Raw genomic sequence first — 20424 nt, 5'->3', positions numbered from 1 at the left:
TACAAGAGCGAGATGTTCCCAAATTCTTCAAATAAATATGCGCTTGAAATTTATCGTTTTTTTATTGATATACAAGTAAACACACACAAGCATCTACTGGCACGTTTTTACCAGGTACTTATGTATTTCTGATAACTCCTGTGTCCTCTTAGCTTCGCGAATTCTTAGCACTTATGGGATGCGCTCGTCGCTACCAAGACTGAGACCCTAATGCAAGATTATGAAGCAACTCTGACGTGCGCAGACTCCGCAGCAGGACTCAAATCAACATTCGGAGTATCAGAACGAGGTCTCGTTGCCGATCTGAGCACGACGATCGAAATCTATTGTCGTTCTATTCCATTTATAGTGAATATCTCAGAATCCGATGCACTGGATGCGAATTCGATTCCTGCTAAGGACGTCAGAATTGCCTCAAATCTTGCATTGGGATCTCAGTCTTTGTAGTGAAAAGAGCATCCAAAATCAGTGAATAATTCGAGAAGTTGGGGACATTATCACAATTATATATATAATATATATATATATATATATATATATATATATATATATATATATATATATATATATACTCGTATATGTGTGTGTGTTTGAGTATTTGTCCTTTGAAGTGTTTGGAGATTTCCTTTTTCCACTGTCCAGCATCTATTGTATAGACACAGAGTTGCAACATAAATTATTGCGTCCAGCAACGTGCTTCATTAACTTCCATGATGTAGAATTTACAATAATCATGAGAAATTGTAGGATTTTATAATAAGGTGGGAGTGTCTGCCTTTTTTGAACGTCTGTTACGCTGTTATATAATGAGCTGACCTGACTGTTTACTAGCTCTTTCGTGCCTCGTACAAGAGACCACCGGGTTTCAGTTGACAACACGAAGGATATTCTTCTAAATTTATGTTTACAGAATTGTTTGACTCCTTCAACTGGCGTCAAATCGGAATTACAGCTGCGGCGAAGTGAACTCTGGAAGCGCTCGGGGTGAGCTGTAAGTGCTGTCGCCAGCATTAGTATAGCTAAGATGCAAAAAAAGGCTCTTGCCTTCAATATTTGCGCCCTGAAGTTGAAGACTCCAATTTCCCAGAACGGAGCGCGGAGCTGCTAACATCCTTTGCACAGTGATGGGGCTGTTTTGCAGTGTGAAATTTGCTTTCTGGTCGGTGTCAAGATTCCTCGGATAAGACGCAGCCACTGGAAAACGAAAGGGAGATGCATATCAGTGGATGGCTTGAGAGGATGATTATGTTAAGCAAATTACCAAGACAAACATCCGAGATCATGGCTTCTTATACTACTAGTGAACCCATACTGTTAATTAAGAAATGAGGGTAGTATGTGAGAGAGTCGAAAAGACAAGTCCCGACCTTAGAGGCATTTTGTACAGCCTAGGAGATCAGACCGAAGTTCCTTATTTCTGCATAGTTGTGCAGGAAGCAGAGATGAGACTATGAGTATTTCGGGAAGAGAAAATTAATATTTAATTGCACTTTTCGTCGTATTTGTTATGAAGGTAATCCCACACTCGTCGGTTAGAGGGTGAAGCTGTTGCGCAAACATCTTTTTCCAGCACCCCTTTCATTTTCGGTGTCAGTTATTTAGTGAAACTTTACTGAATCTTTATACAAATGATGAACACAGAGCCATAGTCACTGAAGAATAATGAATAAGGCGTTTAATTTTGCATAATAAGTCCTATTTCTTAGAGGTTAATTAATTTTAAGAAAAATAGGACATCAGTGACAATACCTAAGAAAGCTGTTTCATTCATGGACACCAGTAGGTAATTGGATGGTAACACAACGATATATATATATATATATATATATATATATATATATATATATATATATATATATTACATACATATATATATATATATATATATATATATATATATATATATATATATATATATATATATAAAATCCAAGAAGGAAAGTGAAACAGTGGAGTACCGCTACGAGGCCTTTCGACTTCTCGTCCTTTCCTAAGTATTCTGCTTAGTAAAGGACTAGAAGTCGAAAGTCCTTGCAGCGGTACTTCCGTGTTTCTCTTTCCTTCGTGGTTTTTGTCTTTATTTATATACATCACGTTCCATTCAGTTGCAGATTTTTCAGAGAAAATTGAAACGTACCAGATGATATGGAGGACTGAGAAGGGCTTAAAGTTTCAACCCGATTTCGACTTCGAAGACAATGAGGGAAAATGAATGATGCCAGAAAGATGGCAAGACAAAGGGTGCAAATACAGTTCCCATTAGAAGGAGAATAGTAACACAAATCATAAAGATACGCCTGAATGTGAAAGGAATAAAGAATTGGATAATGATAATAGCAGAAACTCCAAAAAAGCGAACAAGTATCAAAACTTACACCCACTGGACGAAACTCCCATGAGAGGGAAACCACCTTGGCAGTTAGTTGTGAATTCGATGTCGTAGGAGATGGTTTCGTTCGTCTTGTTCTTTGGACTCTGAGTCTTCACTTCAACATCTTGCACGGATATTCCACGACTCGACAGTGCAGAGGGTCTTACCTTACTGACTGAAACGATAAAAATAAAACAAAAATACACTCGTAGAAAGAGAGAGAAATCGGTTTTATCTTCAAGCCACAACTTGTCATTTCTGCATATAGAATGTTACATAACAGTATATTACTTTTCATATTCAAAATGTCAGTGTAAGGCTTGGTATTCACGCACAGATTTACCTGTCAGTCTCCCTGTCAGTTCATCGAAACTGACGTGTGGACGGCAGTTTGTTGGCGGAGTCAGTCCACTTACCAAAACTGATGAACTGACGAAATTACCTAAAGTTCTTTCGACCGACTAGGTGATCGCACGTGTGGACGGGTAACCAACGATTTTATGACAGTTCGCCGCTGGATTTCTGCCGCTCGGACTAGAATACGAGTAAACTATGTATAGGCCTAATTCATTTTATTGTTAGACCATGCGGTGCAATTTGTAGACCATTGTGAGTCCCCACGTCTAGTTTAGCCTGATTTATTAATATTGTATGAGAATAGACATTTCTCTTTAATAGGCAATATTTAGACCATACTCTGTTATGCCTTTTTGCTTCTTTCTTATTTTGAAGTGAATTGCTGCAGTAGCTAATCTTTGTAGGTCTACATCCTTATCACCCAACGGAGTTTCCATCGGTGCCATATAGTTAGTTGTTGCCACGACGAAATGAGGGCAATGACCTCGAGTTGACTGTCAGACTGACAGTTCTACTCCTACTCCGTAGGTGAGGACGCTCATCCGTCGAACGGTCGTGAACTTGTACAATATCGTCCCTTCTATTTTAGCCTTTCTAGGGGGCCGTTGTAGTCTCAAAGTTATTACTATTATTATTATTATTATTATTATTATTATTATTATTATTATTATTATTATTCAGAAGATGACCCTAGCCATATGGAACAAGCCCACCACAGGGGAGATTGACTGGAAATTCAAGCTTCCAAAGAATATTCTGCCATTCATTGGAAAGAAGTAATAACAGAAGATAATGGGAAATACAGAATGAAAAGATCGCTAATCAGAGAAAGAGAGTGTGTGTTTCATTAGCGACTTGTGTTTGTGATGGTTAATTTTTCAAAATCATTTTCACATACAATTTACAATTGTTAACAAATGTCCCCCTACTCAAATCATCCTTCAATTGAATGCCTGCAGACGAGTTCGTCTGGAACAAGTATGCACACACAAATGCAAACGCACGCACGCATACTCACAAGCGAATCATTATACCATTCTGCCATCTCTCTTCGTAACTGGAGTGAATATCGCTTTCAAATTATCACAGGAAATAGCAACGCTATCAGCTCATACCGAAACAAAGAAATCAAGTTGAAAACCAAGTGTTCATTAGGCAGATATCTTACGTTGACTTCCAGGTCTCTGTTAAAAGTAGATACGATAGTGAATAGACTCTGCTTGGAGGAAAACTAGATGGTTAAGCGTATAATGACAATGACTCGGATTATTACCCTACAAGGCTGAAGCATGAAAGGGGTACAGACGTAGCCTGTTCTCCCTTATTAGGAAATTATTGTCAGTAGTTTTTAAAGGTGATTGTGAATAAAACCGAGGTGTTGCTGAGCAGTATGAAGATAGAGACAGAATATTAATACAAGAAAGAAGAGGCTCCATTGTAAAAAAGGCAGAAAAGTTTAAATACTTAAAAACCACTTTAAGCCAAGAAGGAGGATGCAAGGCTGAAGTTGACAGTAGGCTAAAAGCTGCATGGGGGAAGTGGAGAGAGGTATCTGGAGTAGTATGTGCTAAGAAAAGGCCAATCAAGCTAAAAGTCAAGATATGTAACACAGTGATAAGACCAGTGTTAATGTATAGAGCAGAAACATGGGCTCTAAGAAGAAAAGAGGAAGTAAAGCTTTATACGCTATATACACACAAAAATTTAAGGAATCCTTCCTAAAATTACTATTTACAATATGTGACTGCCTAGAAAAGGTGTCGGACCCATAGAGGTCAAAATCTGAAAAGAGAAAAAAACGGTAAGTTTTTTGGCCAAAAAAAAATCAAAATTTCACAAATTTTTTTCAGTACCTAAATGAAATAGGAAGTGGTTAATGTTTTTTATAGAATAAACTCATATTATCTTAGAACGGAATTATGTAACAAGATATGCACTAAAATGTAATTTACTGTTATATCAGACTTGTTATTCTCTCTCTCTCTCTCTCTCTCTCTCTCTCTCTCTCTTTCTCAAACAATAATTTACGAAAATATTGACAAAAAATACAAAATACGCCATATACACACAAAAATTTAGGGAATCCTTCCTAAAACTATTATTTTCAATATGTGACTGCCAGAAAAGGTGTCGGACCCATAGAGGTCAAAATCAGAAAAGAGAAAAAAAGGGGTAAGTTTTTTTTTGGCCAAAAAAATTGTCAAAATTTCACGAATTTTTTTTGGTACCTAAATGAAATAGGAAGTGGCCAATTTTTTTTGAAGAATAAACTCATATTATCCTAGAACAGAATTATCTAAAAAGATCTGTACTAAGATGTAATTTACTGTCATATCAGAAATGTTATTCTCTCTCTCTCTCTCTCTCTCTCTCTCTCTCGTCTCGTAATCATTTCAAGGTCATCTGCCTCGCCTCCAACCATTTGTTACACAAACTTGAGCCCTTTGCCATAGAGGTGTCAGCAACCTCTAAATTATCAACAACATTACTTTCTAATTCCATTAGAAGTAAATTGAAGACATCCATGCCCAGTGAATACTGCCTGCTGGCCATTGTTGATGAGATATACAAAAAAAAAAAAATGCAAAAACGGAGAAATTGGCATTCGAAGGAAATAGGACCAAATGGCAATATAAGGCATCTCAGCCACAACCAATGGCATGCATAATGTACACACACCATCTACCTACAGTTTCCAATAATACAAAACTACACCAGTGGCAACAGCGTTAGACAGGAAATCACTACTTGATAACTTTGCCTTTGTATCCAACACATGTTCAAAACAAACAATTATTCAGAAAAGGGGAAAGGACAAATAAAGGCAGAACACTGGTCTAGGCCTATACCAAATTGTCTATCGCATGGAATTTTTTTGTTCTCTTATATTTATCATAAGATTTGGACTGGCAACGGTCTACAAATAGCACCGCATGGTCTAGCAATGAAATGAATTAGGCCTATATACATAGTTTATTCATATTCTAGTCCGAGCGGCTGAGATCCTTCACAATCGAAATTCAGCGGCGAACTGTCATAAAATCGTTGGTTACCCGTCCGCACGTGCGATCACCTGTCATTCGGTCGAAAGAACTTTAGGTAATCCCCTCAGTTCCTCAGTTTTGGTGAGTGGACTGACTCTGCCCCCAAACTGCCGTCTACACGTACGTTTTAACATCAGTTTCGGTGAACTGACAGGTAAACCTGTGCGTGAATACCCAGCCCAACAGAATTTCTCATGAGCAGCTTACTGAACAAAGTCTTGTACTTGCACAAGACCACCTGCTTTATTACATTCGTAGAGAATTGAGAATTTACACTAAAAAAATGAACCCGCGAATGTTCAGAACGTGTTCATTTGAAAGTCAGATGCGTCAGGCTTCTATGGCTGATGTTAATTGTACCTGATTCATTGGAGAGCCCCCTCCCCCAACCCCCCAAAAAAGTACGATGATTGCAAAACTGACTTACCTTGCACGTACTCACTGGCGAAAAAAACGTCATCGATGTACACATAATCATGTTCTGTCCTGGAATCGGGACCGAAGAGGCGCTTCAGTTTTGGCGTCCCTTCTGAAGTAGTGTTGCTGTAACTTGACTGCCTCATTATTTCCAGGAGATTTATGCATGTGTAGTCCCAGCTAGGAGAGACGGGAAGGGAAAATAATACAATTTCCCATGAATGATTTCAAGGAGTTTCAGGTTATTTTACGCTACATTTCATTATCACTAGTGGTGAAATGTTCTTGGAAAATTAAGATTAAGATATTCAGTTAAGACTGATATTTACATGTCTAATAACAAGGCGTGTAAAATTAATATTATCATTGATTTCTTTCTCACAAGGGAAGGAAAAAGACATGGTCAGTATTTGAGGATGTATCATGTGTGAGATGTTGAGCTACTGAAATGAAAATGTGGTATAGATGAAAGAGGTGAACGCGTCTACAGAAAAGTCACAATACTTGCCAACATGTATAGCAGGAATTTTGTTAAGAACGACGACCGAAGAATTAGCAAGAGAAGGACAGCGCACGTTTAGACAAGGAAGTGGATGTATTTGATATGAAACAGGGGATGCTTGAAAAGTTTTTCAAAGTGAAGGAAAAACTCTGTATGTAACAATCATAGATCTAGAAAAAGTTAACGTACAAATGATAGAGATGAACTGTGAAAGGAAGAAATAAATGAAAGCCAAGCTGTGTTTTTAGTAAAGATAATACAGATATGCATTTTACCTGGTTTTGCTTTTTTACTCTACTGTTCCAAATTTTTTAATATAAATTTACTTAAATTTATCATCGGTTAAAAGATCTTGAAAAGCACTTTCCAATGAACCCAATGAAGCACATACATGTCTCATACTATAGAAATAATCATGTATGCCATGTGCTGAGACTGAGTGATTTCATGTCTTTGCTGTAGGGTTGTGTAATAGATTTTACCACTAAAGCCTGCTGAACCCCTAATATTTAATATCCTTCTAAGGATCAAAGTCTTTATACTCTACTTTGCATTTTATGCACTACCTACTAGGTCTTATCCACCTTGCTATCCAGTATGTGTCACCTAGGGATTAACCATATCTCCATGACACAATGGACTTCAATTGTAATTATGATGACTTATACTTATTGATTACTTATATCAGTCATCATTACAAAAAAACACACTTGTTGATATAAATGATTTATTCTTACAGATCACTTATTAATGTCAGTCTTATTAATACTAATAATTTTAGACCTATTTTAAATGTATTATCATGTAAACAGAAATTACTGGATTGAATAATGTGTACTGCTAAATTTACTTTAACATAATGCAACAAATGTCATAGATGACAAGATATTGTCATGGAAAATCAAGAGATTGCGCTCCAATATGGCGAGGTGCGCATTGTGATACAAAGTTCTCTCCACCCTTTGCAATGGCGGCATGCTGCACACGGCGATTTCGCGCATGGCCATTCCATGTTTATAATTCCTTGGTTAAAGCATTGTCCATAAGAACAAGGAAGGTGATTGTGAATGTTGATATCGAGGCTGGAAGAAGGCAAGTGACATTGGAAAGACAATGTACGGATGAATGCGCGATAAGAGAAGCGATATGTCACAGAATAGGCAAAAAAAAAAGACGTAGCTTAGTCAACGTACATGACAGAATACGAGAAGAAGAGGGCTGTTTATTGAAGGCATAGATTTAATCAATTAAGCGATTTTTGAGCCAAAACCCCTTTTATTGAAATGAATTTGAATGTGGATGAAAGAAAAACATGCAAAAAATGCGCTGAAGTTTCTTCGGAATAATTGAGTTTTCAGTAGTGTACGGTATAATGCTGTATGAAACTTTCAACCGCAGCCAATGAAACTTTCAGCTACGGTCCAGTAAAACTAATGGGGCTAGAGGGCTTTCATTTGGTATATTTGAGTATTGGAGGGTGGATGATTTATATACCAATTTTCAGATCAGAGGGAGGACAAAAAAAAAAAGTGTGGACGGACAGACAAATAGCCATCTCTATACCTTTTTTTTTTTACAGAGAACTAAAAATGGAATAAAATTATTGAAATGGTGAGAAATGAATAGTAGGCAGAAAAAGAAAGAGCAGTAAATAAACAACCAAACAGAAAAGTCATTCAGTTTTGAGGTAATTTTGGTCATAACGAGAAAATAGAGAATTGCGGGCTGATGAGAAAGGCGCACAAATCTGAAGCATTGATAAGGACGAGGAGAGTTAGACATAGTAGGTTTTGACAGATGGACTGAGAAAGGTACTGGAATAGAATCACCTTAATATCTACTAGTGTAGCGTCCCTTTGGCCCCTACCTGCAATTCCTTTCACTCTACCTCCGTACATATTCTCTTTCGTCCATCTTACTTCCCATTCCCCACCCCTCAAATTGTTTCATCGTGCAACTGCTTTGAAGTTTTCCTCCCGCCACATATTTCAAAACTTTTTACTCTTAGATTCCTTTTCAACGCTGAATGACTTCATAGGTACCAGCGCTTGCCACTAGGCCTAAATTCTATATTCTGCCTATCTAATATCTACCTGTGAGAGAGTGTAACACAATAGAGGTGGAAGACGCAGAATGTGCAGTGAGCTTTTGATGGCTGATGAAATGTTTTCGTAAAACTATATGAAGTCTCTAAGGTTATGATACTCAACTAAGTGGTGTGTTACCGTAGGAGGGTAGTGCCGTCATCGCACCTCGTGCAGTGCAGTAGCCATTACTTAAGGTTCTTTGCAGCGTCCCCTCGGTCCCTAGCTGCAACCCTACTTTCACTCCTTTTACTGTACCAAAGTTTATATTCCATGTCTTATATCATCCTTTTTACCCTCTCCTAACATTTGTTTCATAGTGCGACAGAGAGGCTTTCCTACTGCTACATACCTCTGTAGTACTGTGTTTCCCATTCAGCGTTGAATGGCCTCATAGATCCTAGTGTTTGGACTAAAGCCTAAATTTTGGATACCATTCTATTCCATTCATCCATGCATCAACAATGAAAGGGTGAATGTGGCTGTGAATATTTCCGAAGTTACCCGCTACTTATAGGAAACAGCGTGTTTGTATAAATATGCCCATGCTCATCATAATGTATTTTATCTACTCCGAGCGCATTGCATCATTCGTAGTTAAAGCACTGGATCTGAATCAAAGCCTATTTTGACACGGACTTATTACCTTGAAGATGGGGTACTCCGAGCCACACGCTGCCTCCTTGAATGTTCCCAGTAGTCAAAGCGTATCTCGAAAGAAATCCGGCTGCCACCTCTGTCTTCCTTGTAATAGAGTGCTCTCATTTCTCCTTGAAAGTTTCCAAGGATTGCCAAGCATACCTGCAGTACATTAAAAATGTTAATATAAAGTAGCGAGCTTTGGATGCTGTATGTGAATACAAATGTGTGTGTTTGTGCTGTGCAGTTATGGGTATATGTATATATATTATTATATATTGCTACTTTCAAAATGCATATATCTCCTCTGTGACTGTATAAAATGTTATGTAGAATTGTGCAACATTTTTTTCAGATTCCTAGATAGCTTAGAGATAGGATGTTTTAAATGTGTGTTCAGATTTTGCATAACATATTGTAAAAGAATATATATATATAACATAGAATGTAAAAAGAGAGGGACTTTCTTTGTCCATTCGAAACTACGATTGTTTCCCTATTATGTCAACACTGTGAGATTAGAGGAACTCAGAGATCTCCGTTTGGTTTCCTAATCTGTCAACACATTTGATAAGCGAGCTCGAGTCTTTGCGTAGTTATCAAAACATTGTCAGTCTTAATTATCACTCATCCTCCATGTCAATCGAGTAGGGTACGTGTCTTTTTTTTTAACAGACTGGACTCATACGTATATGTCTTTGTCAAAGCCACATGCAGATTTCACATTTTGTATGTAAAATTGCGTAAGATTTCGAAGCTTCTAGAAAGAATTGGGTCTTGAAACGTTTTGTGTCATCTCCCCTGTCCAGCTTCTGTAAGGAAGAGAATTTCTTTATATCTTAGAACCACAAGGCGTACAGATCTCTCTCTCTCTCTCTCTCTCTCTCTCTCTCTCTCTCTCTCTCTCTCGACATCCTTGAGATTATATTAACGTAATGTAAATTGGTCACTTGTAACTTGAGAATTTTGTATTTGATATTTCTTAGAGTTTATTTAGTGTTAAATAGTGTTTTTTTGTGGAATCTTAACAAACATTGTTTCGTAACAGTGCCTGGGTTTGGTAAAGTGAAACAAGCCTACAGCAAAGAAAGAAGTTGGTATACCAAAAAGGTAAAGTGTGTTATATTTTTATTAGTTGCAACTAATATCTAAAAACTAATAATGGATAGGAACAGTGGTTAACTAATAACTAATAACAGATGGTTACGAAGGTTTAGTAAAAACTGATGGTTACAATGTTTTGAGTGAAAAGATTTTCACTTTTACACATTGCAAATTTTTGTGTTTTGTGTTTGTTTCATTTCGTGCATTTTTTCATTTTCTTGTTGAAGTGTGCCTTTTTATTTTGATACTGTCCACATTTTTCTGTATTTTCATTTATATTCACAATTTAATTGACGTGGTTATTTTCATTGCTTAATCATTGCACATTTAATTAAATTTAACACTTGTGAATTAATTTGCATTTACTTAGAATTCTTTTCAAGTTTTATTGTTGTTTAGCACTTGTGAATTAATTTAAAATTTTCAATTATTGCCTAACACTTTTGAATTTCAATTGAATTAATTTTCTTGAATTTTGTGATAAATTGATTTTTGATTTAATTTTACTTAATTTAATTCAAGAATTAATTAAACTTTACTTTGTTTTCAAGTATCAGTAATTTTCCCTGATATTGTGAATTTCACATATAAACTTTGAGTTTAATAAAAAAAAATTTTGTATTTAAAATTTTTATAAGTGTTTTTTTTTATCTTACACCAGTATATTTGCATTTAATTATGATTATATTTATGTTAGGTAGAAACATAGAGTGGTAATTGATCTGCTTTCCTTCAATTTACTTGAAATCAGGGAAATACTTAGACTTTTAAAGTTGTTGATAGAGTGATGCCCATTGATTAATTTAATTACTTATAAGATTACCTCACACCTGTTTTGATGAACTTAGTCTGATTTTCTGCAATACTGGTAAGTTGTTAAGGGATCACTGTTGCCTTTAGAGTATTCAGTCGTTTAATACCTGTGATGAGGGTTCAGGCTTTTGTGAGGTAACAATTGATGAATGGTAACCAGATACTTGGCACTTCGTAACAATATATATATATATATATATATATATATATATATATATATATATATATATATATATATATGTAATGGAATTACATACAAAAATGGAATTGCATCTTATTTCCATTATAAAAACACCATTATGTTTGTGTAGTTGATTAATGGGTCAAGCAGGAAAGAACCTCTAAAATCATTGTCCACTCAGAATGTTGTCGCAAACACTGAATCATCATGTTTCTTATAAACAGATGCCTCATCATTTTGCTGGACCTACATGAAGAGGCACTCGTGAGATCTAGATCGGTTATTGAATCATTATTCTTTCCCATGACCTCAAAAGTCATATTAGTTTGTACATATGTCACTCTTCCTAAGATCAAATTGAGAACTTTTACAGGCATTCTCTATTGACCGCCCATCTACACAAGAGTCCTTCCAAGAGCTCATATATCCAAGATGAGTCTCGACTTTTAAATAATTAGTTACAATATAGTTCCAAATTATACTTCGAGTTGTTGCAAGAACCTGAAGAAATACCCAATATGAGCAGAAGGGAGAAGACAGTCCTTGACTAGACGTCTCGAGCGGAGAGAGAGAGAGAAAGAGATGGAAATACGGACACAATCGTCTGATAACACCGCCATTCACAATTGTGAATCAAAATTATCCAACAGCTGACCGCTTTTCCTGCACCATCGCAGAAGCTGGTCGAAGTCATAATCTATACATATATTCAAACGATAACTGGGATCATTCTTTTCATACCGTTATAGCGAACATTAAAAGTATATTTTTTAAATATCAACTACAAAGAAGATGGCGTTGAAATGAATACACATTCCTAAGCATGTCAGGCACGGAAGTAAATCTTGAGCAATAAAACCTTGGAAAGCTGGAAGTAGAAAGGGAAATTCCTTGACCAGAAACCAGCGAAGCCATTTGGAGCAAATGGTCAGGACTTACGTAGGGAGTCTTTGTGAGATCGATCATTTCCTCCTTTTTCTCGTTCTCGTAAATTTTTGGATAGTTCGGCCATAGTTTCCACGAATACCTGTCAAGAGGAAAGAGTCATTTTGCAGTGTCAGAATAATCATTGTTCGACGTTTAAGAAAATTCCAAGGGAGCAAAAATGTTTGGTGTTAATTTTTTTTTTGTCAGCTGACAGGTAAGGTAGGTGAAAGAAGAGTGAGGGCAGTTAGCTTTTGAGATATGTAAACTGAACGTCTACCAACATGAATACCTGCTAACTTCAACGTTGAACTTACAGTCGAAATACACAATTACTGTGAGATAAATAAAATGAAGAATAGAATAAAAAAAAAAAGGACGCTGCTCAGAATGCAAGGTGGCAAGAAGAGGGCATTAATTTGTAAGACAAGATGTGGAGCTTCTAACCGTCCACAGTGAGGTTCCAGCTCTTCTTCTCTCGCGCCAGATATTCCATCGGGCAATTGTTCCTCGTCTTCAAAGCCCGACTTCATTCGGAAATACACATCACTGGGAGTCATCTCGCACTGTTGCTCAAGAAGCGACAGTAAGCCAGACTTAACCTGTATGAAATAAATTGAAAAGATACAATAAAAAGTTGTCAGAATACCTTTACTTTCCAGCAAGTTTACGTCAGTAATTAAATGCTATGAACAATCGTCAAAATAGTTCTTTATTTCGGAATGGAGATGTCATTCTTGTTAGTTTAGAGCTACTTGCATGAGGTAGAAGTATCTGAAAGGCGACATTAGTGATGTAAAGGACATTAGATGTTTTTCTCTGTGTCACCTTCCATACTGTATTATCTTTTTCCTCTTTTTGCCTAACTTAAGTGGGTCCCTTAGGATTTTTGACAAGTGCGCTGTGGGCATTTTCCATTGCTTCTTTTAGCTACTAGGTTGTATATGAAGGGGTCATGTGGGAAGCAGTTCTTTGAGGCTTTCTTTTTATTCCTTCTTTATCTATTCGTATTGTGATTCAAATATCTATCGTTCAAGCCCGTTTCCATTGAGTCCTAAAGAGTCGAGGTCTGGCCATGCAAAAGTTGAGCTAAATCCAAAACATTTTCTTTTACCCACAAAATATAATATGATAGGCACTGTCCTCTAAATTGCAGATACAAAACGAGAAGAAATCGTGATAGCGTTTATTTCTATAAGAAGGCAAGTACCTCAATGGACTAAATATAAAAGAAATCATTTTGGGTTGATTTACATCAACTTAGCGCTTCATAATCAAGCTTTAGAAGCGTTCAAAGGAAATCTTGATAAAAAAAAAATAATCTGAAGTCTATCCTTCCTTCATGGGGTATCAACACCATCGAAGAAGCCACCAACATACCTCGTCAGGGTTGGCGATGTTGATGGGTTCAGACGCGAATTCGCCAAGGATGATGGACCCTATCAACTCTGATGTATTTGGAAATGAGATTTGCTGCACCTCGTTCTGATAGCCGAGACGCAGAGTGACAGCCTGCATCTCACTTAATGCTTGTTGGGTGTCGCTTGAAGTCCACTTGGTATTGAAGTCCGACATTGCTACTTTGAGTTCTCCGTTACCTACGGAAGAGGGTTTGTGCTGGTGAATAACTGTAGTAGTGAGATCGCAAGGTTTTGTATAGGAATCACCCGTGGGAATAAAGCTTTTTATGGTGTGTGTTAAGGAACCGAGAGTTCAAGTCCAATGTGATATGCGCTGGGGTGATAATGGCTAACATTAGACCCCGAAAAATAACTGCTGATGCAAAATCTTGTAACGTGTGCTGTGAGGTTAGTATGAGGTATCAAACTTCTTTTCATGCACTTCAGAAACAACAAGTATTGATAATCTTGAGGATTTTGTTCTGGAGGATTGAATTTAAACCAACATTATATTCTACAACTATTAGTTGGACTACGAAATAAGGAAAAAAAATCAAGAAAGATTTTGCTCTAAACTTCAAGATTAGTAGAAGCAAAGTTGGAGACAGTGTTACTTGCATGCATGGAAGCACCTTATAGCTGCTTCCACAATTCATATAGGATCAAAAAGGAAGCTTACCCTCGCCAAGAACTCGAATCTCGAAATAAGCAGGAGTTTCTTGAACCATGGAGAAATGGACATAATTCCTGGTGAGAGTCTTGGAAGGCATTTCAAAAAGAAAAAGTCAATGAGTTAAGAGTCCAAAAATAAAAACAGTATAAAATGATACGTGAAAATGAGCTATCTAAAGGTATATTCAGTGAACGTCGGCGCCTACTACTAGGCCGATGTCTGTAACTAACACGCCAAAAACATCTCGATATGAAAAGTTTGAAGCAATTTTACCTTGTTGTCTGGGTTGCCATCTACTGCGACATACAAAGTGGGCCTAACCCCTGGGGGTGCCTTTATTTCAATGTCGTATTCGCCGTCATGAGGAGCATGAATGTACCCTGAAGATACATAAAGGAAGACATACGTCTAAGAGTTATTCTAGTTATTCTAATATTTTTTAACACTTCCATTTACTAATATACTACTGTAGAGTTATTTGACATGCACACACACATATACATATATATATATATATATATATATATATATATATATATATATATATATATGTGTGTGTGTGTGTGTGTGTGTGTGTGTGTGTGTGTGTGTGTATGAGCGAATGCCACAGGAAAAATAATAGGCAGAAATTCGTAACCGGGGCACGAAAAATTTTTATTTTCTTTTTCATTTTTTGTGCTGCGACAATGTATTATTAAAGGACGAAAGCGTTCGTCTATGAATTTCTGCCTATTGTTCTTCCTGTGGTATTCGCTTATATTATGATGTCACGTGCATTAACTGTGATTTTTTAAGCATATATATGTGTATGTCCATGTCTTATGAATATAATCCAAACTGTTTCACTCTTGTATTCATATATTATGTTCAGATCGAAGTAATGTAAGGTTCGTTATAATTATTCCTTAGTAATTTTTTAGCACATTTAAAATTTGTGAAAAGAGGTTTTCACATATAATTCCTTACAATTGTGTAAACAGATATTAGCTTATTTTCTTTGTTTCTTCTTGATATGTTTTCCTTGTAATGCCAGAGTTGAATTTTAGGTGATTTACAATATTTATGTTAAACAAGAGACAGAAAAAACGAACAGACCTGACAATCTTCCCGCTGATGTGTTTTTCATAAAAAGATCGAATTTCAAATCAGGGATAATTTCCGAGTAAGTGGAGTTTGATGACGTCACAGAGTTCCACAGTTCATCATCCCGAAGACCTATTTCTTTTCCCTCCCAGAATTCCCAAAGGGCGCCACGTTCTCCTACCAGTTAGGAAGTCAGTAAGAAAGTTAGTTTTCTCCATCCATCATGAGGAGATTAAGTCTAATATTTCATTCCTGCATTGCGTCATGGAAGTTATGAAGTGAATGAAAATATATACACTCAATATTATTATTAAATTATTTTTGGTTGATACCTTACTGATTATCACGCGATTCGAGAAGCGTTTTACAATATATGAAAATCATTTTCATTGTGATAGATAAAGATAATGTTTTCATGTTTTTCTCATAGATCAGGGTTTTTAAAAATGGGAGAGAGAGACCCGTTACGCAAAATTCGTGTTTCTCATTTTCTTTCTGAAAAATAGAAGCACAAATTGCACTCGACGGGTCTTTTTCTCCTAATGTCGTCAGGAACGTGCATTGATTTTTATCAATGTTTTCAGTAGTATATTAGAAGGCTAAGCAATTACAGAAGCAGAGGCCATGGTGACGGCCAGAGGAAAAGATTCCGTGTCCTTTCACCACGTAGTAGAAAGAAACAATACCGACCTGGAGCTGGATGCGTCGAGGTCTTGGGAGGTGTCAAACAGGTGACGGAAGCAAACGCGACGTTCACAACTTCACATGTGGCACCACCAACAGATACCTGTCGTTACGTTGCACAGTGAGAGTAAAATCGGGGTTGAAATCTACAATACAAGTGCTCATCTCAATTTTCCGCTGAAATTTTCGAAATGGAAGCAGTAAAGAGGGAGGAGTGTTGAGTCAGGGGACACTAGAGATGGGAGAGTGCAAGGTCTCTAGATGTCAGGCGTAGACGAAGGAGACTATTATCATTATCATTTATTACTATTGGTATTATCTACGATCTGCAGGTAAATATCGGCAGACGATATTACTAAACCTAATTGTATTTTTAACTTTTTTTCTTTAGCATGCAAGTGCTGTCTTGATCGTCTCATCATTAAACAAGATAATTTGGGATCGCGATGCCAAGGTCATTTTGGATATTCATCGTGATAACATATTGTTAGGCGATATACTATTAAGAGATAATTCATTGTTTATTGACTCCCTTCCACTACAATACATCGGCCAATCAGAGACAAGATAGATAACAGCTGTGGATATTAACTGTCAGCTAAAAAGATTGATTAATAAAGTCGTCATTTATTTTTTATTTAAACCAGAGTAAGGAATCAGAATCCATTGTTGTGCCAAAACGAAATCCCTGCTTTTTGTTAAAGACATTAAGTCAGCTGCTCTCAGTAAGTAACAATCATTCTTAACTCTCTCCATCTAAAATGAAAATGACCATCTATTAGTATTCAGTTCGAAGTTTTGAAACCAAGTTTGAAACCTGTGAATAAAGTCAGGCATAAATCACAGTTCACACTGAACATGACACAAAAAGATCAATTCAAGAGCTCACCTTAGTAACTCCAGGAGCAGGATCGAACCCGAGGCCTTCTATTGTGACTAAAGTTCCGCCTCCGTCGCCTCCGGACACAGGAGTCACATTTCTGATGGCTACACACAAATAGGAATCAAATGGAAATTCAATTTTTACCTCTACGAATTTTGAATCTTTGACTGGCGACAGTAATAAAATGAAAGGGCAATTTTCAATTTGAATCTTTGACTGACGACAGTAATAAAATGAAAGGGCAATTTTCACGATAGAAATGCTGAGCCCTTAGCTGTCGAGACCAGGCTGATGCTATCCAGTCCAAGGTCAGTCATTCACAGACATAATGAACGGGCTACATATGTATTCACGATTTGAAAACGACCTTCCACCCAACCCATCACTAGGGCGACGTTTGACAAAAGCGCGGGTCCCCATGTCATAGGTGCGTTTTTTATTTTATTTTTTTTTTCTTAACATAAAAAGTAGCGCTGAAATTTGTATAATAAACGTGTCAGATAGACGTTACCGTCTGTTGCCCCCTCATTACCTGTGAAATTAACAAAGCTTGAAATAGAAATATGAAAATCTCCAAAATATTGAAAATGATGTACAGAAAGCCCTGAAACAGACAATCTATGGAAAAAATGAAAGCAATATTTCGATAAGGCAGCTGCTTAGTGTTCTTGTCACAACTTTCTTGTCAAATATGCAAGAGGTTTTTTTAGAAGAAGCCAGTGTCATTGCTCTGTTGCACAACATGGAGCCGAAGGAAGCAACAAGTACTGAAAGACAATTGAAGTCCAACATTAAACTTGTCCTGAACTTTCATTCTTTAGTGTCTGAGCATCATCAGCTTGATGACTTCCAGGAAGAAAGGAGGGACCTTTTTTGGGCAAGGGAGACATGGCACCCAGTGCTTTCTCAGGAAGTACCTGATTTTTGACATATTTTAAGGAATACATTAAATGGTCAGTTCAATTTTAGTTTAATGTCTGACTTCATGTGTGGCCTTGTATTGCCATACTCTTCAGCCCGTGTTAAAAGATTATCTTCCCAATGAAATCTGGTGAAGACGAAACAAACGCCGCTCTTGTGATGGCATGTTTTGTCGCGCTTTTTGAACAGGGTTTCAATTCTGAATCCGCGCTTTCCTAGTCCGCCCACGAGTGAACAGACATATGCTTCTCCCCAGAGATTCTTAAATGCTATACTCATTATGAACAGACGGTTTCATTTGGAGATGAACGAAAGGATAAATCCCCAATGAGCAGGTTTTTCTCATAATCTAGCTCTAAGGGAGTTTTCTTGATCTTAATAATAATAATAAAAAGAAAGGCAGGACATGCTATCCTATGTTATCCTATTCACTGGATAACTTAGTAAAGAAGGCCATCAGCAGGGTAATTCCATGAATATTACGAACCTCCAAAGAATATAACAGTTGGTAAAACCGGTCCTTGGCGTACTGTACAAAGCATTTTCACTGGCTGAAGTAAACAGCTAAATGTTTATCTGATTAACTTGTGATCTCGCCTACCACTTTGTGTTTAAAAACTGAATTTTAGAAGATTGTTAGAAGACTGAAACGCTAAACGCTATTGATGACTAAAACGAGGAATGAGACGTCAGTCATTTTGCCAATGGCTTGAAAACTCATAAGAATAACATATTTTAAATGAAATTACAAAAAATATGGTTGTCTGATACACTTAAGATTCGATTGCTCCTGACCATCAAACACTAACCACTCATCCCAGAAGGTTGAAGTAAAACTTGTAATAAAGACCCAATTTGAATATAAAAACACCGAAATTTCTAATGATCCACATTGAAAAACAGAATCTTTGGAAAGTGATCCTTTGAGTCTAAATAAGTCAGAAAACTGCATCGCCCACTTGTAATGAAACATTGCTGTTGTCAATAAATACATATTTCTGTTCCTTTTTTTTCTTTTTTTACAAGTAAGTAACTTCACCTCTTCTAGCTGCGGCGCAGTTCATGGCCGTTCTTTCACAGGAACACATTTCATATGAATAATGACAGAGACATTTCCTTATTTGAAACTCTAGATAGATACCTGGGTATGTGTGGTACTGATAAAGTCGGTCCCGAGAGTCGACGAATAGACTCGACGTCCAAGGAATCGAAGCTCCGCGGTTTTCCACGAAGACGGAGGCATTCATGGGCCCTATGGAGGTGCTGCGAACGAGACACTGGATGTGGACGTGCGAGATGTCGTACATCTCCCTAGACTTGTCGTAGGGAATGTCGCAATCTACTCCTCCGACGTATGCGCTAGGTGAGAAATGTCGCGTGATTAGTTGAGAACCTTCTAAAGGCCTCCATACACTGAACGATTGTCGTTATCGACCCACACACAATATCCAGACAGTACGAACGATCTCCGCACTGATTTCAGTCCGAACAAAGATTTTGTCTCGAGAAGACATGGCATCATCTCTGGAAGAGACGCGCGCGATAGCGTTATATCGGCAGGCAAACCCATACATTAGATATAACTAAACCAGAATATCACTAAACCTGGGGAAGGGACATGGAATGAGGCAGCTAGCTGGAATCATGGATAAGGTTTCATGACACCAAGTGATTGCTTCTTCAGTGAACTTCAAAAAATGGAAAGACGTTTTGTTTGCTACCACGGAGACAAGTCACTGAAACTTGGCAAAGACGCTACCAAAAGTTTAATTTCTTACATGCATCACCATGAGAATTTACCTAATGAAGTTATTGCCCTCTTTGTACGGTGCCGATGTATTTTTAGGATAAGAGTATTAACAAAAACATCTCTTCTGAGAGAAGTCAAAAGAGAAAGTATACAGAACTAATAAAATAACCATTTTCATAATAAAGATTTAAAAAGTTGTACTTGCTTTCTTGTTTGTATGTGTACTTTAATTATACAGAACGAAATTTAAACAGGTTTTTCTTATCCTTTTTTATGCTGAATAATTTGGCTTGCTGATAATAGTTAAGACTCATTAAAATATGGAAGAAATAAAAAAAACATCAGGTTGTGTGGGAGACACACCAGTCCTGGAGATTAACGGGGACCTCTCACACAAGGTCGTGAAAGAGATAGAGAATGGACGTGTGGGCAAACAATTCCCATAGTGACCCTTAATTTCTTTGTTTCTTGGTTTTCTTTTATGGCCACCTACCAATGACGTCACAGATATGCGCAGTGACGACGGGACGGTCTAACCCTGTACTCTATAAATTCTGCATTGAATGGTCTGTGTATGACAGACTTAGTCGCAAG

At 37.1% G+C, this 20424-nt stretch overlaps 1 protein-coding gene across 1 annotated transcript in view; it reads right to left on the bottom strand.

Annotated features, from left to right (window-relative positions):
• Positions 1 to 946: 946 nt before the first annotated feature.
• Positions 947 to 20424, bottom strand: part of LOC135211435 (fibrocystin-L-like) — a 34895-nt gene continuing 15417 nt past the window's right edge. Inside the window, exons 7-19 of the mRNA XM_064244745.1 lie at positions 19222 to 19439; positions 17166 to 17263; positions 16283 to 16379; positions 15605 to 15769; positions 14783 to 14889; positions 14516 to 14594; positions 13817 to 14034; positions 12884 to 13038; positions 12452 to 12539; positions 9422 to 9576; positions 6200 to 6369; positions 2376 to 2546; positions 947 to 1194 (exon numbers count right to left, since the gene is read on the bottom strand). Coding sequence (XP_064100815.1) covers positions 947 to 1194; positions 2376 to 2546; positions 6200 to 6369; positions 9422 to 9576; positions 12452 to 12539; positions 12884 to 13038; positions 13817 to 14034; positions 14516 to 14594; positions 14783 to 14889; positions 15605 to 15769; positions 16283 to 16379; positions 17166 to 17263; positions 19222 to 19439 — 1969 coding nt within the window. The remainder of the gene's footprint in view (positions 1195 to 2375; positions 2547 to 6199; positions 6370 to 9421; positions 9577 to 12451; positions 12540 to 12883; positions 13039 to 13816; positions 14035 to 14515; positions 14595 to 14782; positions 14890 to 15604; positions 15770 to 16282; positions 16380 to 17165; positions 17264 to 19221; positions 19440 to 20424) is intronic.

The sequence above is a fragment of the Macrobrachium nipponense genome, chromosome 4 (assembly GCF_015104395.2).
Source record: "Macrobrachium nipponense isolate FS-2020 chromosome 4, ASM1510439v2, whole genome shotgun sequence".
NCBI lineage: Eukaryota > Metazoa > Arthropoda > Malacostraca > Decapoda > Palaemonidae > Macrobrachium > Macrobrachium nipponense.
This window is presented reverse-complemented; position numbering and strand designations above follow the sequence as displayed.